Here is a 22,166-nt window from a genome sequence, read left to right as displayed (position 1 = left end):
AGCTGTTGGGGGCAGGGTTGTTTAAAAATGTCCATTAGGAAGGAAAATAGAAGAGAACATTCTGAAGAATGGCATGGCTGGCTGGCTGGAATGCTGAACTGGAATGCATTCCACACTGTAACACTTTCCTGAAGGGCCCACTTGTTCATACTTCTCTTCGCACCTACGTTATAGAAAACTCTGCTAAAAGGGATTCAATGGCTGCTTTTAGATCCAGCCAGGTGGAGACACTTTCCCACGGGATTACAAGAGCACTATGTGCAGCCTCAACACACCCATTGCTAATCATCCATTTTGTGGGTCTACGGCAGGCATCCCCAAACTTCGGACCTCCAGATGTTTTGGACTACAATTCCCATCTTCCCTGACCACTGGTCCTGTTAGCTAAGGATCATGGGATTTGTAGGCCAAAACATCTGGAGGGCTGCAGTTTGGGGATGCCTGGTCTATGGTAATGCCTTGAGGGTTTGAGTTCCTGACTGGTTGGTTAGCTCATATATGGCTTTAAAGAGTGTGGGGGGGGGTAGATGAGACAAATTCATGGACGACAGAGCTACCAATTGTTATTATTAGCCACGGCAGCTAAATGAAACCTTCCCGTACGAAGGTAGCATACCTGTGAGCACCAGGCATTCAGGAAGCACGGGAAGGAAAGACTTTTGTTTGTTTGCTGCATTTCTGAGTCTCCCTGGAGCCAGGGCTCTCTGGGTGATGTACACAATCTTCCTTAAAAGCTTCCAGATGCATTTAACTGTTCTCTTTTTGAAATGAGCTGGCCTGATTTGCCAAGACAGGTCTTGTGAGTCTATATGTACAAGAGGCTCTTTAGGTGGAGCAATTGTTAAACACAAGGCTGGTGTCAAGAGTTTGGCACGGCTGGGCGTCTGCCAAGGCCCATGGCGAAGTGGGAAGGCCCACTGCCAACTCCTGGAGTCTCCTGCTCTTGCTGCTCCTCTTCCTCCTAACTGACTGTTCACCTGCACTTTCTAAGTAAAGAATCAAAGAGAGGAATGATGAGAAGGAAAATAAACATTTGCTTGCCTTGTCCTCTTTTCTCTGGAAGGTGGGGCAGGCTGGGGCCAGAGGGAGATGTAGCAAATGGGCCGTAGTGACAAGGAACAGGTGGGAACGTCAGGGGAGAAAGTCCACTGAGAGCATCTTTCCCTAAGGCGCCCCCAAAATAAAAGCGGTGTGGGTCATGCAAGCACTTCTTATATGAATAAGCCATCAGCTGAACACTGCAGGTTGATCAAGTAGGTCTAATTGAAGTGCAGAGTGTTTGAGGACCGGGACATTCGCAGGGAAACCAAAATGTTTGTTTACAAAGCTATTGTACTACCAACCTTACTATATGCTTCTGAAACATGGACCACTTATAAATGCCATCTCCAACTCCTCAAAAGATTCCATCAACGGTATCTCCGAAAAAATTTACACATCACTTGGGAAGACAGGTGAACTAATATCAGTGTACTGGAAGAAGCAAAGATCACCAGTGTTGAAGCAATGATTAGTCAACATCAACTTCGTTGGACTGGTCATGTTGTGCAGATGCCTGATGATCATCTTCCAAAGCAACTACTCTATTCCGAACTCAAAAATGGAAAGTGTAATGCTGGTGGTCAACAAAAGAGGTTTAAAGACTGTCTCAAGGCAAATCTTTAAATGTAGTATAAACACTGACAACTGGGAAACACTGGCCTGCGAGCGTTCCAGTTGGAGAACAGCCTTTACCAAAGGTGTCGTGGGCTTTGAAGAAACTCGATCTCAGGACACAAGGGAGAAACGTGCTAAGAGGAAGGCACGCTTGGCAAATCCACACCGTGATCAACTCCTGCCTGGAAACCAATGTCCCCACTGTGGAAGGACGTGTGGATCCAGAATTGGCTTCCACAGTCACTTACGGACCCAATGTTAAAAGTGTTTATGGAAGACAATCTTAATCTTACTCCGCTACGAGTGATCGCAGAAGAAGAAGAAGAAGAAGAAGAAGAAGAAGAAGAAGAAGAAGAAGAAGAAGAAGAAGAAGAAGAAGAAGAAGAAGAAGAAGAATTTGATCCCTGGGCAATGTGGAGTTGTTGTTCTTTTAAAAGAACAGTCCAGTGAGGAAGTTTGGGCAGAGGCAGAGAGCTGGTTAAAAAAGCTCAGCGGATATTTGAACCCAGGATTCCCTTTCAAATCTAGCATTCCTCACAGCTTCACATCTGTCATCATATGCACATGGGGGAGCTGTGTTGCTACAGTTTCGCAATAGTCCTGGAGACATCAGCTATGGTTTCCGGCACCATGCATGCATGCATGCATTTTCTGCAAAGGTCTAAGGGAAGAATGGACCACCAAATTGCTAGCGTGCGTTAGACTAATAAATGTAATACATCACAATCAAATGACTAGCCAAGGATCTCGATAAGCATAGCTTCCACTTCTTCTTCTTCTTTTTAATGGCAGCTCTCCTTATCTCTGCTCAGTCATGTTCCTCTCCCCGCAAGGCATTCGAATCTTGAGCTGGTTTGGAATTTAAGTACCACCTGGCCACCAGTCGCAGCTACATCTGAACTTGTCTGTACAATATTTTTGTTGACAAGAGAGGTTTGAAACTAACTGAAGCATGTTTGGCCAGGCTCCTATTTAATCCCGGGAAGGAGCAATGTACTAGTTAAAAGAGGACTAACTGTTGTTTTCCCTCGTGGGGCAGGGCAATATGGACAATGAACTGCTTTTTTGATTCACCTGCCAGCTGATTTCCTGTGACTGCATGGAGACGTTCCTGTGCTCAAATGAGTGGTGAGTTTGCAACCAGCAGTTCCTTTAAAAGTTACAGGAATTCACCAGGTATTTCTCTTCTGTGTTTCACCTGAGCCGTGCATCAAATTGAATCAAGCCCCTTCCAGCTCAGGGGCAGCTGGCAGTATTGCTCCTTGTCTTTCCTTCTGCTCTGTGCCTGGATGTTAATAGAGGCAGCATGACTGTTTCTTAAATAACAGAGAACTAAGATACACAGGTAGGAATCTGCAGTTGGGGGCTCAGAGTTGAGGCTTGTTCTCTCACAGTCTGAGGGCCACCACAGAACGCTTCTGCATACTGCAGAGGGGAAGGAGTCTGTAGAAATATGTGGACAATCCTGTAAGCTGATGCCAGCAGGAATTTGGCATGCAAAATAGCCTTAGTTTATTAGACTAACTGGCTGATCTCAAGCACAGCACTGTTTGCACAGATTGAAAGTAACTCTCGGAGGTTTCAGGTGGAAGCATTTCCAAGCTCTCCTTGCTACCTGATGGACTGGAGATGCAAGAGACTGAGGCTGGGATGTTCTCCATTCAAGGCGAGTGCCCCTGAACTATGGCTCCTCTCCTCTTTAAAGGTTGCCCCCATGGAAAATCCATGTGGATGTCACACACACACACACACACACACACACACACACACACACACACACACAAAGCATTCTTGAAATGCCTCCCTTAGTAACCTGTGGGGTTACTAAGTCCAAAGACATTATACTGGAAAAGGCAGCATGTTCCAGGATGATCCAATGGCTTACAGAAATTGCAGTTTGCTGAACTTTGGTTACTCAAGCTCTTTTATAACCTCTCATCGGGAAAATTCTCACTACTATATTGCCATTCCTGAAGTTTTCTATGCAGCCAAAGACTCAGCAGTGTCAATATCTTCAGTGGCTTCCAGATAGGTTCCGAATATCAAAAAATCCCTGCCTTTTTAAATCCCCCTAGACCATGGGCAACCCCTGCCCATGAGCTAAGGAGTGAAAGCAACAAACTGTGGGCAGAAGATCCTATTAATCTTCCAGTTGCCTGACAAACTGCAAGGTCCCTTTTTCAATGGTAAAACTGAGAACGGAGAAAAGAGAGAGGAAAAAGCAATCTATTCTGAGCTAGGACTGTGACTGTAGCTAATTATTGATACAGCAGTTTTAGATTGCACAGCACTTCACAGTTTTTAACTGTGCTGGCCCACACAACAGTCTGTGTTGTAGGAGATTATTACTCCCATTTTACAGATGAGAGACATGATGCTACTTCTGCTCTCACAGTGCCTAAATGATCCCTTAGCTCTACCAGCGCTCTGTCCCTTCCGAGGTCAGCTGTGAATACGCAGAGAACATTGTGGAGTCTCAGAGAGACATTTCATTTACATTCATCACTGAACTTAAAATACCATCCAAAATTAAGGGACTTTCCAGTGAAATATGCAGTCCCCTTCCGTCACGTGTTTCCCCCCACCCCCCTTTGGCCACCACAGAGGCACCTCCTCCATCCCAGCCAGGGTACACCATAAAAGGCAGTATAGAAGCCCCAAATGTCTGCCTCCAGAGCCACAGGGGGATATCTCTGTCTTTTGTAAAGGAAACAGCATACAACTCAGCAACACTTCCCAGCAAGTCTTGCCCCTATGGAGCAGTTGCCAGGACTAAAGGTTCCTGCCTTCCATTCTTTCTAAGGCTCCTCCTCTCCTGGATGTTTCCCAAGCAGTTTCAACCTGCGTCTGCACACCTCTGGTCTCTGTTCTGCCCTCCTCATTATTCTGCGCGTTCTTGGAGACCAGGGGGAAAGGGAGCTTGTCGCAGCAGGAGTGGGAGAGTCCCTGGCCTCTTCAGCAGCCTCTTAAGAGCCCTCCTCTGCTTTAGCCTCGGAGTCTGAACTGCTCCCTTTCACCAGCTCTTCCTGCTCACTCAACCCCGTTGCCCCTTCAGCACTTTCTCCCAATCCTCTTCCTCTGACCTCTCCTCAATGTCCCACCACCAATCCCCTGGCTCTGAGCCTTCCTCCTCTAGGGTTCCCCTTGGGGGTTCCCAGACTGGTGTCTCCCACCACTCCTCTTCATCCACCCAGTCCCTGACATTATACGTATCAGCAGCTTCATGCAACTACAATTTCCTGGGTTTGTTTGTGTGTGTTTTTAAGTGAGCATGTATATTTTTACTTTTTATCCATGGTTGATTAGGGCCTTTCACATTTACCTTATTACAATAGAACAGTATACGAAGTCCCTTAGCCTCCCTCCCTCCAACCTTATTCATGCATTTAAAAAAACAGCTACAGTATTATCCTATCTGATATTGGGTTGCTTGGCATGCTTTACAGAGCTCGGATTTGCATGCTCCGAGGTTATCCCCAGATTTCATGTCAGTTAACTTGGCATAGTCTATGACTCTGTAAATGGTTGATAGAAAGGATGCAATGGAAGCAAGTCTGCATTTCAGTGCTTGTGAGGTGAGCACTATTACTATTTTTCAAGCAGCCTTTGCCAACCTGGTACCCTCATAACGCTTTGGACTACAACTTCCACCAGCCCCCACCAGAATAGCCAATATCAAGGGATGATGGGAGTTGTAGTCCAAAACCACCTGCAGGACACCGGGTTAGCGAAGGCTGCATTAAAACAATATGAACATTACTTCACCCATCTTTCTCTTGTGAACTTCTATTCCCTTTACTGAATTGGCTGGAAGCCACAAGGGGCCACCCTTGTGCTACAGCAAAACAGGCAAGCCTGGAAACTTTCTCAAGAGTGTATGCTAGATTATGTCAGCTCAAGAAGCACAATGATTTATTACTGGGTGTCAATGCGGTATCCATAAGTAAATAACAAGGATGCTCTCCACTCCCTGCAGTTTCCTTCTTCCGAGATTACAAATTACACGAAGAATTTTATGTTGTCATAAACAGGAAAAAACATGAAGCCCAGCCTTCGCCCACCCTGGTTTTGGCAATGCAGTAATTGTCTCAAACGTCTTGCTCACAAACATGACAACTCTCTCTGTGTGCATATTAAACCTTGCAATACTTGTACTATTCCACACTCTGAAATATTTTGCATGCCTTCCAACTGCCCCCCGAACACCAGGATCTTCACAAAGAGTCCAGAATTCCCAAGGGACATTGCTTGCAGTACAGTGTGTTACTGGAAGTTCAGATCTAACACATTTCTTAGCTCTATCCCTCCCACTCCATTCCCTGCTCCACTCAATATGGCGTCACTTCCTGTTTCTATCAATTTTATAGATGATGATACTACAGGGTTGCACTAGATGGTCCAACTCAAGTGTAGTCAATATGGTGGTGCCTTTCAGTCTTTACACTACAACTCCCATTGAGCATGGCCAATGGCAGGAATGATGGGAGCTGTAGTTTCCTGATCTAATTCATTATTTTAGCAGATGGGGAGGATTACAGCCTTGCCGCTCTGCTCCGCACAACTCTGAATTGCACAACTGAACCCCGGAGCAGAATTCAAGGAGGAAGACTAAGGAACACAGAGAACTTGGGAAGTTTGCTATGACCAGCCTGCAAAGCACTTCCCAGATAACGGCTTGCATCTCTTCCGGCTTTGGCTGTTTACAAAGTGTGCCGGTGGTATTTATTGCTCTCTGTTATCAGGTTTCTATTCCTATCTTTCAGCTTGTTTCGCTGAATGCGGACAAGATTCTTGCTGGAGTGCAGCCAACTATGTGTGTGCTTGACGCTTATTCATGCCGGCTGATTAGGACGGCAAGGACCTACGGGTCGCCAGAGGTTGTTAATGCATCACTGAGGGAGGGTCATGTTCCAACTGTTTTAAAGAAAGTAGCAATACATCCCTTCTTGGAAACATAATTGCTCAGAATGTCCTGATTGGGGTAAATATAATCCATTCTTCAATATTTCACCCTTGGGCAAAGTGTTTGGGCCAAGGTGCAACACAGCAACACCACGAGGCATCATGACATCAATTTGGAAGCTGGTTAAAGCAGTTGTCTCCACATGGAGATCTATTTTCAATTAGCTGATACTCTGCTGAAGGAATTAATAAAGCTATGTTGCACAGTTCCTTCTGTCAGCTTAGAAATATTAAGTTGTCTAGATGAGCAGGGCCGGCTTGTTTCTTGCTGCCTCTGGGACTGCTGTGGTGGTGAAGGCCTAGAATTGAGGGAGTTTCTACAAAACAGCCATCTGTATCTGATATACCTAGCTGCACATTATACATTAGAGTGAGGGCATCGCAACATTGCCATCATCCAAAATATATTAGGGAGTGGTTACCAGGCCTTAGCTCCCCAATATACTATGCTGCTTTGAGCAAATACTAACATTATATTTCTACTGGCAGTAGGGGAAGCCATAAGGCACTCGTGTTTATAGAAATCATGGGTAAGAAGTCTACTCTCAGCCATCTGATGAACTATGATGTTGTTTCTATTTCTGCTGATGTTATCTGCATTAATTTTCTATGAGCTGGGGTGATTTTATTACTATATGGATGACTGGTGTTTTTATCACCTTGTTTTAAATCCTGTATATCTTATAGTTGTGGAAGTTGCTCTGAGATGTCTTGAGAAAGGTGTTTTGAGAAATTTAAAACGATGAGGGTAATTATAAATACGGGCTATTGAACTCTCACCAAATGAACAATATGGCATACGGTAGGGAAGCCGCTTTGGAAATGAATGAAAAAGATGAGAAATGCTCTAATTCATTGGAAGTGTTGGAGAAACAGAATTAAAACTGGCAGAACTCAACACAATCAGATGATTTATGGGAACAACAAGGATTGGTGGCATCTGCAATACAGATGTAGGAAGAAACCAACGTAGAGGACCAAAGCCAGTTGAATCTAGTAACAAGGTACAATTCCTAGTAATGGTAACTGATGATTAATAAATGCTGAGTACGTATTAGGATTTCTGAGCTTTATGACATTTACATTCCTGACATTTTGAGTCAGGGGTCGTTGACAACTTTATAGGCTCGTCAAGGGATTGATGAAGTCAGAATCTGGTGGAACTCTGCATGGACAACCAGGTTTGGCTTAATGACTAGTCTAAATGTCATTTGTGCCAAAAGTGGGTCTTGCCCCACCACGTAGGAATCACTGGTGCAAAGTGTGTGGTACAGTCCCTCCATCATACATTCATTCCATTGGGGACAAGGTGAGAGGAGACCAAAGAAACATCACACATAAAGGGGCTGTACCGCCACAGACTGCATTGGGTTTTTGTGTGTTTGTGTTTGTATATTGACAGAATTAGTCACACAAACCACCTGGGAAGCTCAAGTGCCTGGCTTTTGTATTCCTTTTCTATTTGGGTTTTTATAGCAGCCTGCTGGCATGTCCAAATCATAATTAGACAAGCGGGCATGTAGCAAGGTCTAGACAGTAGCAATGGGTTTCCCAACCTCAAAGTTTGTGCTTTTGGATTGTTCTTGACCTGGAATACAGAAGTCAAACTGCTATGCCTTGTCGACTGCCTTCCCCTTAAAAGAGAACAGCAACACAAATTCAAGTGATGGAAGTGAGTGCAAGGAAAATGTTTTCTCCCTGCCAACGCAATCCGTTCACTGCAATCCTTTTAAACTCAGGTGACTACTGACATTTCAACATCTCCTGGATGAGAACATGCATTTCCTGTAGGGAAGCCTTCTCCAAGCTCGGGTCCTCCAGATGTTTCAGGCTACAAACTCCCATTGGCTTCAGCTAGCACAGCTGTGCAAGCAGAAGCTGAAAGGAGTTGAAATCTGAGGCATCGACTTTGAGGCAGGAAGTTGGGAATGGCAGCTAGAGGCAGTTGTTTCCTCCACTCTCCTGAATCAGTACTCCCACCATCATCATAAAAATTTATTTATGAAAATTATTTGTACACTACCTTTTTTTAAAAATAAAAAAAATCCACATAGAATAACCAACAAACCCACACCGAACAATAAAAACACTATCTGTAAAACAGCATAACATTAGTTGCAATAAAAGCCAGAAATGCCAGGAGCAGGTAACAAAAGTCAGGCAAAGTCTGGATGAAGCGGTATGCTTTCAATTTCTGGCGGAAGCACCCAACAGCCTGTGCCCACTTGATCTCTGGGATAAGGGGCATCGTTCCACAAAATAGGCGCCACCAGAAATAAAGCCTTTTTTTAAAAAAAGCTTCAGGCCAATTTCCATATCAAGAAGATACCCCCATTCCAACCCCCTAAATCAACAAGGTCTGCTTAATCACCCTTCCGTAACCCCAGCAAGTGTTTTGTAACTGTGCACACACAGGAAAGTCCTGAGCTGCTCAGAACCAAAGCAGCCACTATGGTATGAAACAAACAAACAAAAATCCCACGGAAAGGCCAAGCAGTCCCATCCAATTTGCTCACAAGGCAGCTAATGCAGTTTGTCAGCGTTATAAATCTCTGGATTTCTATGAAAACCCGGATTGCCAAGAAGTGTCCAAGTTAGCAGCGTTTTATCTTCTGCTCTCATCATGGAGCGGCACAGTCCAAAAGATCGTGCATTGCAAAAAGACACGACCATAATCATGCTTACTGGTAAAAGAAAAAGTAAGCAATGTGGTGATTTGATTTTTTAAAAAAATATATTTTAAAATCGAGGCCTGGCTGGCTGCTAATCCTCAAAAGCAGGCCTCAAAAGCAGACAAGTCAATCAGCCACCCTTCTAAACAGAGGGCAGACAAGGTTATAGGTAGGCAGGCCAGGGGAACTCCGCCTGCCCCTGAACATTGTTCCATGGAATTTGCACAGCAGGGTAGATGGGAACTTGGAGGCTAGCCAATGCTGGGAAGCCATACAAGTCCCTGAGCCAAGCCTTCCACCTTCCTGCATTTCTGAAGCATCAGGAAGCTCCTGGCCAGCATCCCAGCTTGGGAGAACTCATAGAAAACCCCCAATATTGTAGTAAAGGGGAAAGGGCTTGAGCAGGGGGGGGGGAAGAGATGCTCATTCAAGATATTGCACATAACATCTGTGAAAAATTATTAGAGGCAACATCAAGTTCATTGCTTGCATTCTCTGAAAGCAGTTGTCTTGATTTGGGGGGTGGGGGGTGGATACTCTACAATGCTGCTATCTGCCGGGTAGGGTTGGCAACCGTTAAGATATTTTATCTGCCCAGTTGGGACTTTTGCCCCAACTTCAGATTAAGGTTTTTAAAGAAAAAAATAAATATTTGTTTTAAAAAGTAACCCCCTCCCACTTTCACACTCTTCAGGGGAAGGGCCAGAGCTCAGTGATATAGCATCTGATTTGCATACTGAAGGTCTCAGAATCAGTCCCAGGTATCTTCAAGTAGGACTTAAGACTGTCCTGTCTGAAACTCTGGAAAGTCATTGCCAGTCAATGCAGATAGCCCTGAGTTAGATGGACTAATAGTCTCATTCAGGCAGCTTCTTATACCTCTCCTTGATCTGACTAGCCCCCCCCCCCCCGGTCTTATCTACAAAAAAAAACAACACAAAAAAAACACAAGCCCAAAAGCAAACCACAGGCTGTACCCTAACCTGCCAAAATTCCACCAAGCTCCCAGCAACTTCACCCCCTTGTCTCAATATCTTTCAAAACACACCTAAGAACAATACATGAGTGCTTCGCTTTTCCTCTGAGCTAGAAATACCTGCTTCCTCTCTGGCCCCACTATCTTATTTGTGTCATCCTTTCCACGTCCAAAAGGGGTGCCAATCAGACCACAGCGGTCAGACACACCGTGTCCAGTTCTGGGTGCCACAATTTAAGATTGACAAGCTGGAAAGTGTGCAGAGGAGGGCAGCCAAGATGATCAAGGACCTGGAAACCAAGCCTTATGAGGAACAAACTGGGTATGTTTAGCCTGGAAAAGAGGAGACTGAGAGGAAGTATGATAGCCACCTTCTACAGGGAAGATGGAGCAAGCTTGTTTTCTCCTGCTCTGGAGGGTAGGGCTTGAACCAATGGCCTCAAGTTAGAAGAAAGGAGATTCCAACTAAACACCAGGAAGAACTTTCTGACAGTAAGAATTGTTCGACAGTGGAAGAGACTCCCACGAGCAGAGGCGGATTTAGGGGAGCACGGCCACTTTGGTCACGCTGTGTCTTGGGGGCACCACAGAGGATGCTGCAACTATTTGCTGCAATTATTTAGAATGAAGTACGAGAGGCAGTGGGACACCGAATTTTGGCGTCGCACATGTTGGTCGCCGCTGAAATTTGAGCCCCTAAGGTCTGCCACTGCTAGGAGAGGTGGTGGACTCTCTTTCCTTGGAGGTTTTTAAGCAGAGGTTGGATGGCCATCTGTCATGCATGATCTACTTGAGATTCCTTTTTAAAAAAGAATTATTATGCAATACAGTCTCCACAGAGAAAAGAACATAGCATTAGGTTTAAGGCATTAAGAGATTCCTTCATTGCAAGGGGTTGGACTAGACGATCCTTGGGATCCCTTCCAAATCTACAATTCTATGATAGTAAGAGTGTTGGCTTCCTACCAAATAATACAGCTTGACAGGAAAGAAGTCTACCTAACATGTCCGGCAATTATCTTACCTTTCTAATCTGTGACTACCCATTCAACTTGTGCATGTATGTGGAGCTGTAATTGTTGCAATTTCTTGTTTGTTTGTCTTGCATGCATCCGATTTCCTTCCATTTCACTGCAAACGTCCACGAAATAAAACCATATGCTCTGCCATAGCAACATTCTAATACAAACACAGACTAATCTTTGTTCACTAGAGTACACAGTTCTTTTTATTTCTTATTAACACAATCTGCATCTGCATACAGTTCACCCAAATTCCATAGCAACCACACAAATACAAATTAATGTTTTTGGGGGTTTTAAAAAAAATGTTTTCCGGGAAATAGCTTGGAACTTAAAAGGGCAGAATGCACTGTTTGTAAGCAAACACAGCTTGAATTGGGTAGTATTACTGGCTATAATTTTTTTTCTGTGTCTATCTCCTTGCAAGTTGAGGACTTCTATAAACTAGAAATATTTTGGTATTCATCAGTGCCTTGAAAAAGAGTGTCTCTTATACTAATATTCCTTATACATGTTATTAGAAGCAGCAGAGGCAGAAGGAGAATGCTACACAAATAAAGCTCTATTTCTGAAATTACTTGCAAATCCCACTGCAACTAGTGGGATTTATTAAGTTTGCATGTGGCTTGAAGAACTGAAATTAGATGCTTTGGATGCTAAAGCTTCCCTTACTTTTGCCTTTATATGCAGTTGAGAGAAGAAGGCAAAACCAGTCAGAGGCAGCAGCACCAAGTGTTAAATCTCGAAGACCTTTCCTACAACAAGGAAGCAGCTGAAACATTCCTGAAAGTTATCTGGAGCATTTAAAAAGACTCAAGAGTATACTGTATTGCCTTTTAAAGCATCCTTTCCATGCCTATTCATCCATACAGTGGTACCTCGGGTTAATTTGTTCTGGAGGTCCGTTCTTAACCTGAAACTGTTCTTAACCTGAGGTACCACTTTAGCTAATGGGGCCTCCTGCTGCTGCCGCACGATTTCTGTTCTCATCCTGAGGTAAAGTTCTTGACCCAAGGTACTATTTCTGGGTTAGCGGAGTCTGTAACCTGAAGCGCCTGTAACCTGAGGTACCACTGTATTCCCAATTGCATTTGAAAAATTAGCTTCCAGTGATTATGCTTGCCAAATACCTAGGGCATGTTGGTCGTTTTCAGAAGGTGGTGGTAGTAATATATTGCACCAGACAGCACTGTGTACCATTGTCATGTAGGGATGCAAGTGGCGCTGTGGCCAAAACCACTGAGCCTCTTGGGCTTGCCGATCAGAAGGTCGGTGGTTTGAATCCACAAGACAGGGTGAGCTCCCGTTGCTCTGTCCCAGCTCCTGCCAACAGTGGCGTAGCAAGGTCAGGTGGTACCCGGTGCAGAAAATTTCTTGTCACACACTCCCTGCGATCTACTCACAGTATAAAAAGACTGCCTGTGATCTACCCATTGTCATTGCCAGTTGTTGTTGAGCTTTTTTTAGGGGAGGGTTGGCCAAAGTTGTTGAGCTTTTCTGGGGGCAGCCCGGGAGCGCGAGCCTGTCAAAACGAAGGGGGAAGGCTACCCTGAGTCATTGGGGGAAGGGGGGAGCTGCTGCCTTCCCCCAATGACTCAGGGTAAAGGGACCCCTGACCATTAGGTCCAGTCGTGATCGACTCTGGGGTTGCGCGCTCATCTCGCATTATTGGCCGAGGGAGCCGGCGTGTAGCCTCCAGGTCATGTGGCCAGCATGACAAAGCCGCTTCTGGCAAACCAGAGCAGCACATGGAAACGCCGTTTACCTTCCCGCTGTAGCGGTTCCTATTTATCTACTTGCATTTTGACATGCTTTCGAACTGCTAGGTTGGCAGGAGCTGGGACCAAGCAACGGGAACTCACCCCGTCACAGGGATTCAAACCGCCGACCTTCTGATCAGCAAGCCCTAGGCTCAGTGGTTTAACCACAGCGCCACCTGGGTCCAATGACTCAGGGTAGCCGCGCCAAATGTCACCCCCCTCGGAGATGACACCAGGGCAGTCTGCACCCACCTTGCTCTGCCCCTGCCTGCCAATCTGGCAGTTCAAAAGCATGCCAGTGCAAGTAGATTAATAGGTACCACTGTGGCAGGAAGGTAAACAGCGTTTCTGTGCACTCTGGTTTCCGTCATGGTGTTACATTGCACCAGAAGCGGTTTAGTCATGCTGGCCACATGACTCTGAAAAGCTGTCTACGGACAAACGCTGGTCCCATCTCAATCTCTAGTGGTTCACTATAGAGCAGACTTCAGGAATTGCTCATAAATTCCCACATTTCCTTCTGTTTTGCTGCAGCTGTCATTGCTTACAACCAGCCACACCTTTCCCTGGAAGGGTGCAATACAGATTCATGTAGAAGTGTTTTTAGAATTGCCTCTTTGTGCACATTCAGGAAGCTGGGAAAGCAAACAGGGTGTTGCGAATCCATTTTGTTTTAAAAGGTTGCTGAGTCACACCTGGCAACTTGCCAGGAAGGCTCACCCTTTAAATGTGGATTTTTCATAGCCTAGTAAGACATTTTGTTTGGGTGGGCATGTGCAAAATATGACTAAGCCCCACCTACTAGCCCTTCTGCAAGTTCTGCCTATGCCTCCTGAGCTTTAATCACTAGTCGTGAACATACATGATTGTATACATATCTAGCCCCAGTGCCAATCCTTATTGATATGTAACATACCTTGGTTCTCAAATGCCTCGGTACTCAAACAACTTGGAACCCAAACACTGCAAACCCCAGAAGTGTCCCAGTTTGTGAACTTTTTTCGGAAGACGAACGTGCTCCATTTTTAGTGTTACAGTTCTAACTTGAGTGCTGCACTTCCATTTTGAGTGTTACGCTGAGGTCTGTCTGTTTTTGCTATTTGTTTTGTGTTTTGGTGGCTTTTTTTGTTTTGTTTTTGTGACTGTGTGGAACCCAGTTCAGCTACTGATTGATTGATTGTGTGACTGCAGTATATTGTTTATTGTTTTCATTTTATGGCTCAGTATTCTTGTTAGATAGTAAAATTCATGTTAAATTTCTGTTTTAGAGGTTGTTTTTAAAAGTCTGGAACAGATTAATCCATTTTGCATTACTTTCTATGGGAAAGCATGCTTTGGTTTTGGAACGGACTTCTGGAACAGATTAAGTTTGAGAACCAAGGTACCACTGTATTAGTTTGCTCCCGAGTATAAAACGGATCATGCTATAGGTTAAGGAAGATGTTACGTGAGATATAATTTTGTGACCCAATTTTTCAGCCAATTCATATCAGACCATTAATTCTTTTCTCATTGTCAATAAAAAAGTATTTTTCAGCAACAGCTGTATCAATTTATTCGCTTGTTCATGAAGTAGGCTTCACGCTTCAGGCAGTCACAATTTCAATCTTCCTTCCCTGTCCTACTAGCGGCCCCCACTAGGAAATACTACTAGTTAAAATCTTGGGCAGCTATCTGCAGTCAGTTGCAGAGAGTTCTTGGCCAGCCAGGCTGTTGGTCTCACTCAGTATAAGTCAGCTTCTCATAGACTATTCCTTAGGGTCCTCTGAACAGGCAGTTAATCTAGTAAACAGACCACATGAATTGTTTGGCTGTTGCTTTGGTATTGCACCAATTTTCTATGTGCCCTGAAACAATTACGGGGTTTGCTACACCGCCCCACCTCCTGTGATTTTATTTTTTTTGGTAAAACAAAGACAATAAAGTCATTGTAATAAATACTTACTCACTCTTTCATGCGAGGACAATGAGCTAATGTTTATTTAGTACTTTGAAGCTGCAAATGTACCAACACATGAGCTGAAGTTGCTATTGCCGCAGCACTTTTTCCAGTGCTTTGTCCAATCTAGCTTTAAATGACTCAGTTAATGAGATGCTCACCATTTCTCCAGGGAGATCATTGCGCAGTGCAGTTGAACAAGTTGTCAAGACTTTTAGGGTACTCATCCAAAATCTATCAACTGCTTGATTTTGTTGCGTTTTCTTATTTAAACTGAAGTCCATCCCAATCCACCTGGTCTATTTGGCTGATGCAGTTATGGCACACCACTGTCTACAGCTTCCTTATAGCACAAAAGGAGGCAAAAGTGGAGGCAAAAGTCAGCCCAGTGGATTAGGCAGCTAACAATATTCAAGTTCAGGAGATTATCCATGGCCAAATGTTATACTGAACAGCTTCAAATGCATATACTGTTTGGCTTCTCTTCTATCTAATACATTAGCTCATTTCAGAACTACAAATTAGCAAGGAACACATTGCACCTTTGCAAATAATTACAGTTGTCATTAACTAATTATAAGCTTAAACTATTAATGTGTCATTTTGAGGAGGGCTGCACTGGAGAGGAATTGTGGGAGCCTCCCCCTCCCCCTTCTTCTGATCAGGATCCTGAATCTTCCCAGGAGCATGAGGACAGTATAGATTCGGAACAGTGGCTTGCAGAGGGACATAGTTCAGAAGGCAGAAGCTGGAAAGTACTGGAAGGGGAACAGCTAGGAGGAGAAGCACTGGGAGAGATAGAGAGTTAACAGATACACTGTCTCTGGAAAGCGTTCATCTGCTCAGCCCAAGGTGAAGAAGAGCAGATAAGGTGGCAGCACAGAAAGCAGTGGTTACGGGATCAGGTTACAAGATTCAGTAGTGATGTGGGCGACTAGGGAGGAAGTGGGTGTAACCCTTAATTGGGAGCACCTTCATTCCTAGGAATGGATTCTTTGTTCTCTCGCTGTAATCATTAAAGGTTATAACTGGTAAGGAGAGTGCTTTCTCTTTGTTCTGCTTATCTACGGCCTGAAGCCTGACATCATGCAAACTATATAACACAATGCAATCCCCTCTTCTCAAACCTATTATCCCAGAGCATAAAATTCAACATGATTTGTTTCTTGAAGCCCGGTTCAAGCAAAGTTCCAGGAACATGTTTAGAAGAGGAGTGCGTTATGTGTCCTCTGAGAAGCATCTATTTGTTTCAGTTTTCATGGGCAGAAACTGAAGTCTTAATGAACCATTAAGGCTGTTGATGGGCATAACCCAGCCAAAGTAAGACTGACTTCAGATACTGATCTCACTTCACATTTCAATTGTCATCACCAGTCCACTATGGAGTGTAATTTTGAGGGCGCACAGCAGCTGATCCTTCAGGTGCATTGTATAAATCAAGAGAGAAACAAAAAAATCGCTGTAGACCACCTTATAAAAGCTAGTTGGGCTGTGAACTTACCTTACTTACCACATATACACACAGCACAGGAAGAGACCAGCTACAATGTAAAAAGAAGGGCAATCAACATATAGGGTCTTCCTGATATGAAAAGCTTGTTTGAATTACCTTTGAACCCGACTCCATGTCATCAGTTACATTACGGTAAGTTCTTGCCAGTTTAGTCCTTGATAACAGCATCTTGCCCGACAGGTACTCTTCTGAGCACATGATGAGGCAAAATTTCTCTAGATTCCATCCACTTCTGCTGCATCATGAGATTTGGCTCACTAGGTGGTAAAATCTTTCAATAGTATGTTAGAGTAGGGCTGGATCTAGACCCATCGAAGAAGCATTTAAGTTAAATGGGTTGCGAACTTTGTATGAGAAATCGGGTTAGCAAAAATGGAACTCCATAGCACCATCTTGTGTCATAGTGTTAGAATGCATAAACAATGCATATAAAGTGTTTTTTCTTTGCAAATGTAGCTGAGTCCTGGATGTCCTGGCTTTCTCTCATTTTCTTGTTTTCAATAAACTCACTAAGGGAACTTCAACACTAATCTCTCCTTAATATTTACCTTGCCTGCACTCTAGTTCAGAACTAGTCCATCTAGTTCTGTGACTTCTACATGGATTGACAGCCACTTTCCAAGGGCTCAGTGGCCTTGCCATGCCAAGCTACCTGAAATTCTTTTACTGAGATGTGCCTTGGGCTGAACCTCACACAATTCTTTCTAACAATGGTCTGGTTTGTGCATCACAAAAAGACTGGCTTAGAATGAGCACGTGAGCATGCATGCTCAAGATGATCAGAGAAGCTTTGCTTCTCCCTGGCCATTCTGCTGATGTACTGCACTAAGCCTCAGTATGTTATCCAAACCCAAGTTTGTGGTTTAGCTCTCCTTGACAAACCATGAGCCGTAGAACATAGACCAAACCTTGGGTGCAGCTCATGATTGGTTTGGAAAGAGCTAAACTGGAAGCCCAGATTTGGATGACATGTTAAGCCTAATGATGTCTAAGCACAGCGTAGCAGCAGAACAACTGGGAAGGAGCAAGTGGCTGCAATTTCTCTAGGAGCCCACAAACTCACCCCAAGCTGTTGCTTGGCTTAATGTTATGTGCAATCCAGACCAATATATTAAAGCAGGGATTTATTCCAACAAATACTTGTTTCTTTTATGAGTTGGTTGCTTCTGTTTCATGTTCTTTACCACACCCAGATATTTGTACTGATGAAAGGAGAGTTAGGTGCTTTATTAAAAGTATTTATAGCTTTCCACTTCAATAAGTGGGAAAAACAGCCAAGCGTACAAAGATTGGCAACAGAGTCCTGTAAAATTGTAATTGTTACATCAGTGATTTTCACAAAAGAAAGCTAGAGCTAGGCACCTTAATCTATAAACATAGATTAGAACATAATGTAGAACATACATTAACAGATTGCAGTGCTTTTTAATAGCCATAGGTTTTGGATACTATTAATAAAAAGCAATGCTCAAAACTAATTTGCTGAATATATGTTCAACAAGTCAGGTGCAAAGCAAGTTGCTTCAACTCCACATCCGATTTTGCTTTGTCAGGAGCTATCATGGATTTCCCCTTCTTCCTCAGACGCGTTTTCCTGATTGGATTTACTGGCATCTAAAGGAGAGAAGGGGAAAAAATACAATATTTATATATTTACTAAGCTAACCCCAGCCCCGGTTTGGCACACTCCACAAATGTTTCCTATTATTCTCTTCAATTTAAATTGATTCTTATCTACTATTTTTTTTGTATTTTTATTTATACCACTTACAAACTTTGGTGATTAAGTGATATAAAAAGAGGTGGAATAAATGAATAATAAATGCACATTTCCACAGTACATAGTTACTTGCAAAGTAACTATCAATCATTCATTCATTTATAAATTGTATACTGCCCTTCATCTGTAGGTCTCAAGGGTGGTTCACAATATAAAAACTCAGTATAAAACTACAAAATACACAATAAAAAAACAAGAACAAAAAAATCCCACAAACCAATAAACCTCCCCCCCCAAAAAACACACACATTTAAAAGGGGTATAGATGTTCATCATTAATAGGTGGACGTTCTACCAATTGTTCATGGAGTTACTCCTAAACCAATCCCTAAACAGAATCCAAGAAAGACTGCCATGTGGTGTTGGACTTCTTGCCTGAGTATTGTGTTTATTGACCAGACCTGGGCTTATAGTTCTGGAGGTGCAGGCTCTACATAGGCTTGCAATCTCTGAGGAGGTTTGGAAGTGTAGGAGGGCTTTGTAAGGGTGAAAGATTGCTTGGCTGATTTCTTGTCCTTCTCCTTAGACAGAGGAGTCAGGCTTTTTTTCTTGCCCCTAATTCCAATGAGGATAGCTTCCAAGTGGTGCTCAGAGAGTTACCTTCTTTAAAACGGGATTGCCTGTGACTGTTGCCTCACATCTACCACAAAAACTGCATACTTTTTTCTTTTTTTAAAAAAAATGTATAACTTCCTTTCTAATGCACAAGGTGGCTCACAACAATTCAAATCACAATATGAAAATATAATAAAAATGTTCCTTCTTGATGTGCTGTCGGAGACCCTGGATGCAGCTTCAAGTGAGTGCTTCTAGCAATTCGTTGGCCAGGAAGACCACTAAGAGGGAATTTTCCTGAGTGAGTTTCTTTTCTATTTCATTAAACATTTCTTTTGTAGGACAAAAGGATGTAATTCTTTCTATATAACTGATGGACAATACTATCTATTATCTAGCCTTTCCTTCAAGGAATAAAGCCAGCATATATACGGCCTTTATAGATCTTAAAACCGCCTTCGATTCCATTTCATGATCCAAGCTTTGGGAAAAATTGAAAGCCTCCACAATTGATCCTTGTTTATTACAGCTTATTTGATTGCTATATTCGAATACCAAACACATGGTACGTTGCTTGCAGCAGGACCACCTTACGAGTCCAGTGCCTACCATGCGGGGAGTTAAACAGGGACGTGTATTAGCCCCTCTATTATTTAATTACTTCATCAATGATGTCGTATCAAAACAATCGAAATTAGAGTTCCATCCACCCCAATTGGCAAACAATAAAATATCTATACTATTATATGCGGATGATGCCCTGATACTGTCTAGGACCCCTGTTGGATTACGATGGGCACTTCGCTCTTTGGCGGGATATTGTCAAGAGAACCTCCTTATGATTAACTATCAAAAGACCAAAATAATGTCCTTCGCAAAACGTCCCAAAATTCGAACATGGACTATAAATGGTCGAAGGATTGAACAAGTTCATACTGTAGTTTAAAGTATTTAGGAGTAGTGTTCCATGATAATGGTTTAACAAAAGCCCATATAACTAATGTAACAACAGAAGCTAACAAAACCGCTCTTGCTATTATAAGATTTCTAAGAACAAAAGGCGCCCATTACATTCCAGCAGCATTAAAGCTTTATGAGGCGAAGGCACAGGCTCAACTACTCTATGGGGCTCAACTACATGCCCCTATCCCAAGTTTAATCCAATTAGAAACAGTCCAGTCAAAGTTTATTAGAGCGGCTCTCCAAACAGCTCCCTGTGTGTCAAATGGCACCTTACGGTTAGAAACAGGTATGATACGGGTGGAGGCAAAAATCTGGATACAAGTGTGCAATCTATGGCTGAAATTACATCACAATCCTCAGGGCCTGGTCCCGTTGATACTGAAAGAAAACTATCGTTCACCATGGATTAGAGCCATTGAAAATAAGTTACAAATTATAGGCCTTCAACAAACCCACCTCATCTCCTGTAATTACAATATAGCCAAAAATATAGTCAAACAGAGAATAATTGACACTGAGAGGCAGAATGATTTAAATAAAGCTCCATCTTTCCCTATATTGGAAGACCGAAGAGATCTGTCGCTTCCAGCTGATTATCTAACCCACTTAGAGATACCATCACACAGAAGGGCATTTACTCTGGCCAGGTTTCATATACTGCCATCAGCGGTTCTATATGGGAAGTTTAGACAAGTTCCCCAAGAAGACAAGACTCTGTCCGTGCAGTTCTGGAGAAATAGAGACCACCGCCCATGTATTTTTTTGTTGCTCCTTTTAGAGACCTCCGAAACGAATCTACCCTAAAGATATTTTACGAGTTACCTGGATGATCTGAAGAAGTGCAAATTAAATGGCTCCTTTCAGACTCTAATCCAAAGGTCACCACTACGGTGGCAAGATTCTGTGCAAATGCTATCAAAATTCAGTGCGCCTACACAGGAAGTACTTAAATTAACTCCTGAATAGAGCCAGACAGATTCCATCCTAATTTATAGCGCAAATCAATATAAAAATAAGGATCAACGGTTGATTGATCCCTTTTAGATAAGTTATTTTGGTTTACTTTTAAAAGTTTTTAAAAAATATATATTTTAAACATTAATGATGTAATGTAAATGACTGTGCTGGACGGTGATCGTAACAAAGATTTATCTATCTATCTGAGGCTAAGAGATAGCGACTGGGTCAAGGTCACTCGGTAAGCTTTAAAGCTGAACCCGGGTGTTCCCAATCCTAGTCTGGCACTCTCAGCATACTGGCTCTCATAAGAAACTGTATTTATAAAGCAAAACTGGATTCGCGGAATACAGGGTGTGGTGATGTATCACTAGGTGGAAAGACTCAACATGACAGCCATCATTTGTAATGTCAGGCAGAACAGAATTTGGCATTTCGTTAAAACTTCTGATTTACACAGAGCACTACTGAGAATTGGTCTTGTTTCATGTTGGAACCCTTTCAACGAAACTAAGACATGACACATACATGCTGCCTTTTTGTATAGTTCAACATTTCAACATAGCGTTTGCAAGTCTGAGCCAAAGTGAAGATGTTACAGATTCAAGCTGCCCAGAGTCCCAGGACTGACTAATGTCATCATTTCCTTTTGTCAGCCTCCCCCTCCCTCTCCCACCCTCCAGTTCACCCCAATTCTCCTGCCACAGCCCTACCAACTCCTCCTTAGATGAGGTCAACACACACACACACACACACACACACACACACACACACACACTGCATGTTTGCAAAGGAAATACGCATAATCTTTCTTATGGGTGTTTTCATTTAACTAACATTGCTTAATGCCAATGTGCCTTTTTGCACATATGAGGCTAAAGGCTTCTTATTAGAGAAATATTACTAGGATGGAGTTAATGGGGAATTGCTATGTAGTCATGAAATGCTGAGCAGATGGTCAGCAGGGGTAACACTGGGATCAAGTGTGCACCTGTATAGCTTCAATGGAATCTAGACAAGAAAATAAAAGCACTTCACCCAGAAACGGCTGAGGTCACATTTTGTCTACATTAAATCTAGTGTATAATCAATTAACATCTATATGCCAGATATGTACTGAGTACTGAGATAGAAAGAAATGTTTTTGTCCCTAAGTCTTGTAATAACTTCTGTAATCCTTTAGTAATTCTAGCCGTGACTATGCTTGCAGACAGAAAGGCGAACACCTGTACTTTCTTTAAACAAGACCAACCATACTAACCCCATAAAGCAGCATAAACAATCTGATTTAAAATTACTTTTAATTTGAAGGCTAGGGCCCTTTTTCTATTACACTTTCATCGCAGAACACTGCCTTCTTTTTAAGGGGAATACTGGATTTTATTGTGTATGCATATATAAATTCAGGCTG

At 43.1% G+C, this 22,166-nt stretch overlaps 1 protein-coding gene across 2 annotated transcripts in view; it reads right to left on the bottom strand.

Annotated features, from left to right (window-relative positions):
- ZNHIT6 (zinc finger HIT-type containing 6) overlaps window positions 1–22,166 on the bottom strand; it is a 121,281-nt gene that overhangs the window by 63,160 nt on the left and 35,955 nt on the right. Inside the window, exon 10 of one of the 2 annotated variants that reach the window (XM_035123685.2) lies at window positions 10,205–18,114. The exons of the other annotated variant lie outside the window; for it this stretch is intronic. Within the exon in view, the coding sequence (XP_034979576.1) occupies window positions 18,050–18,114 (65 nt within the window). The 3' untranslated portion in view covers window positions 10,205–18,049. Of the gene's footprint in view, window positions 1–10,204; window positions 18,115–22,166 lie in introns of those variants that run through there. 2 annotated transcript variants of the gene reach the window in all.

The sequence above is a fragment of the Zootoca vivipara genome, chromosome 7, assembly GCF_963506605.1.
Source record: "Zootoca vivipara chromosome 7, rZooViv1.1, whole genome shotgun sequence".
Classification (NCBI taxonomy): domain Eukaryota; kingdom Metazoa; phylum Chordata; class Lepidosauria; order Squamata; family Lacertidae; genus Zootoca; species Zootoca vivipara.
Note: the sequence above shows the minus strand (reverse complement) of the source record. Positions and strands in the feature narration are given on the sequence as shown.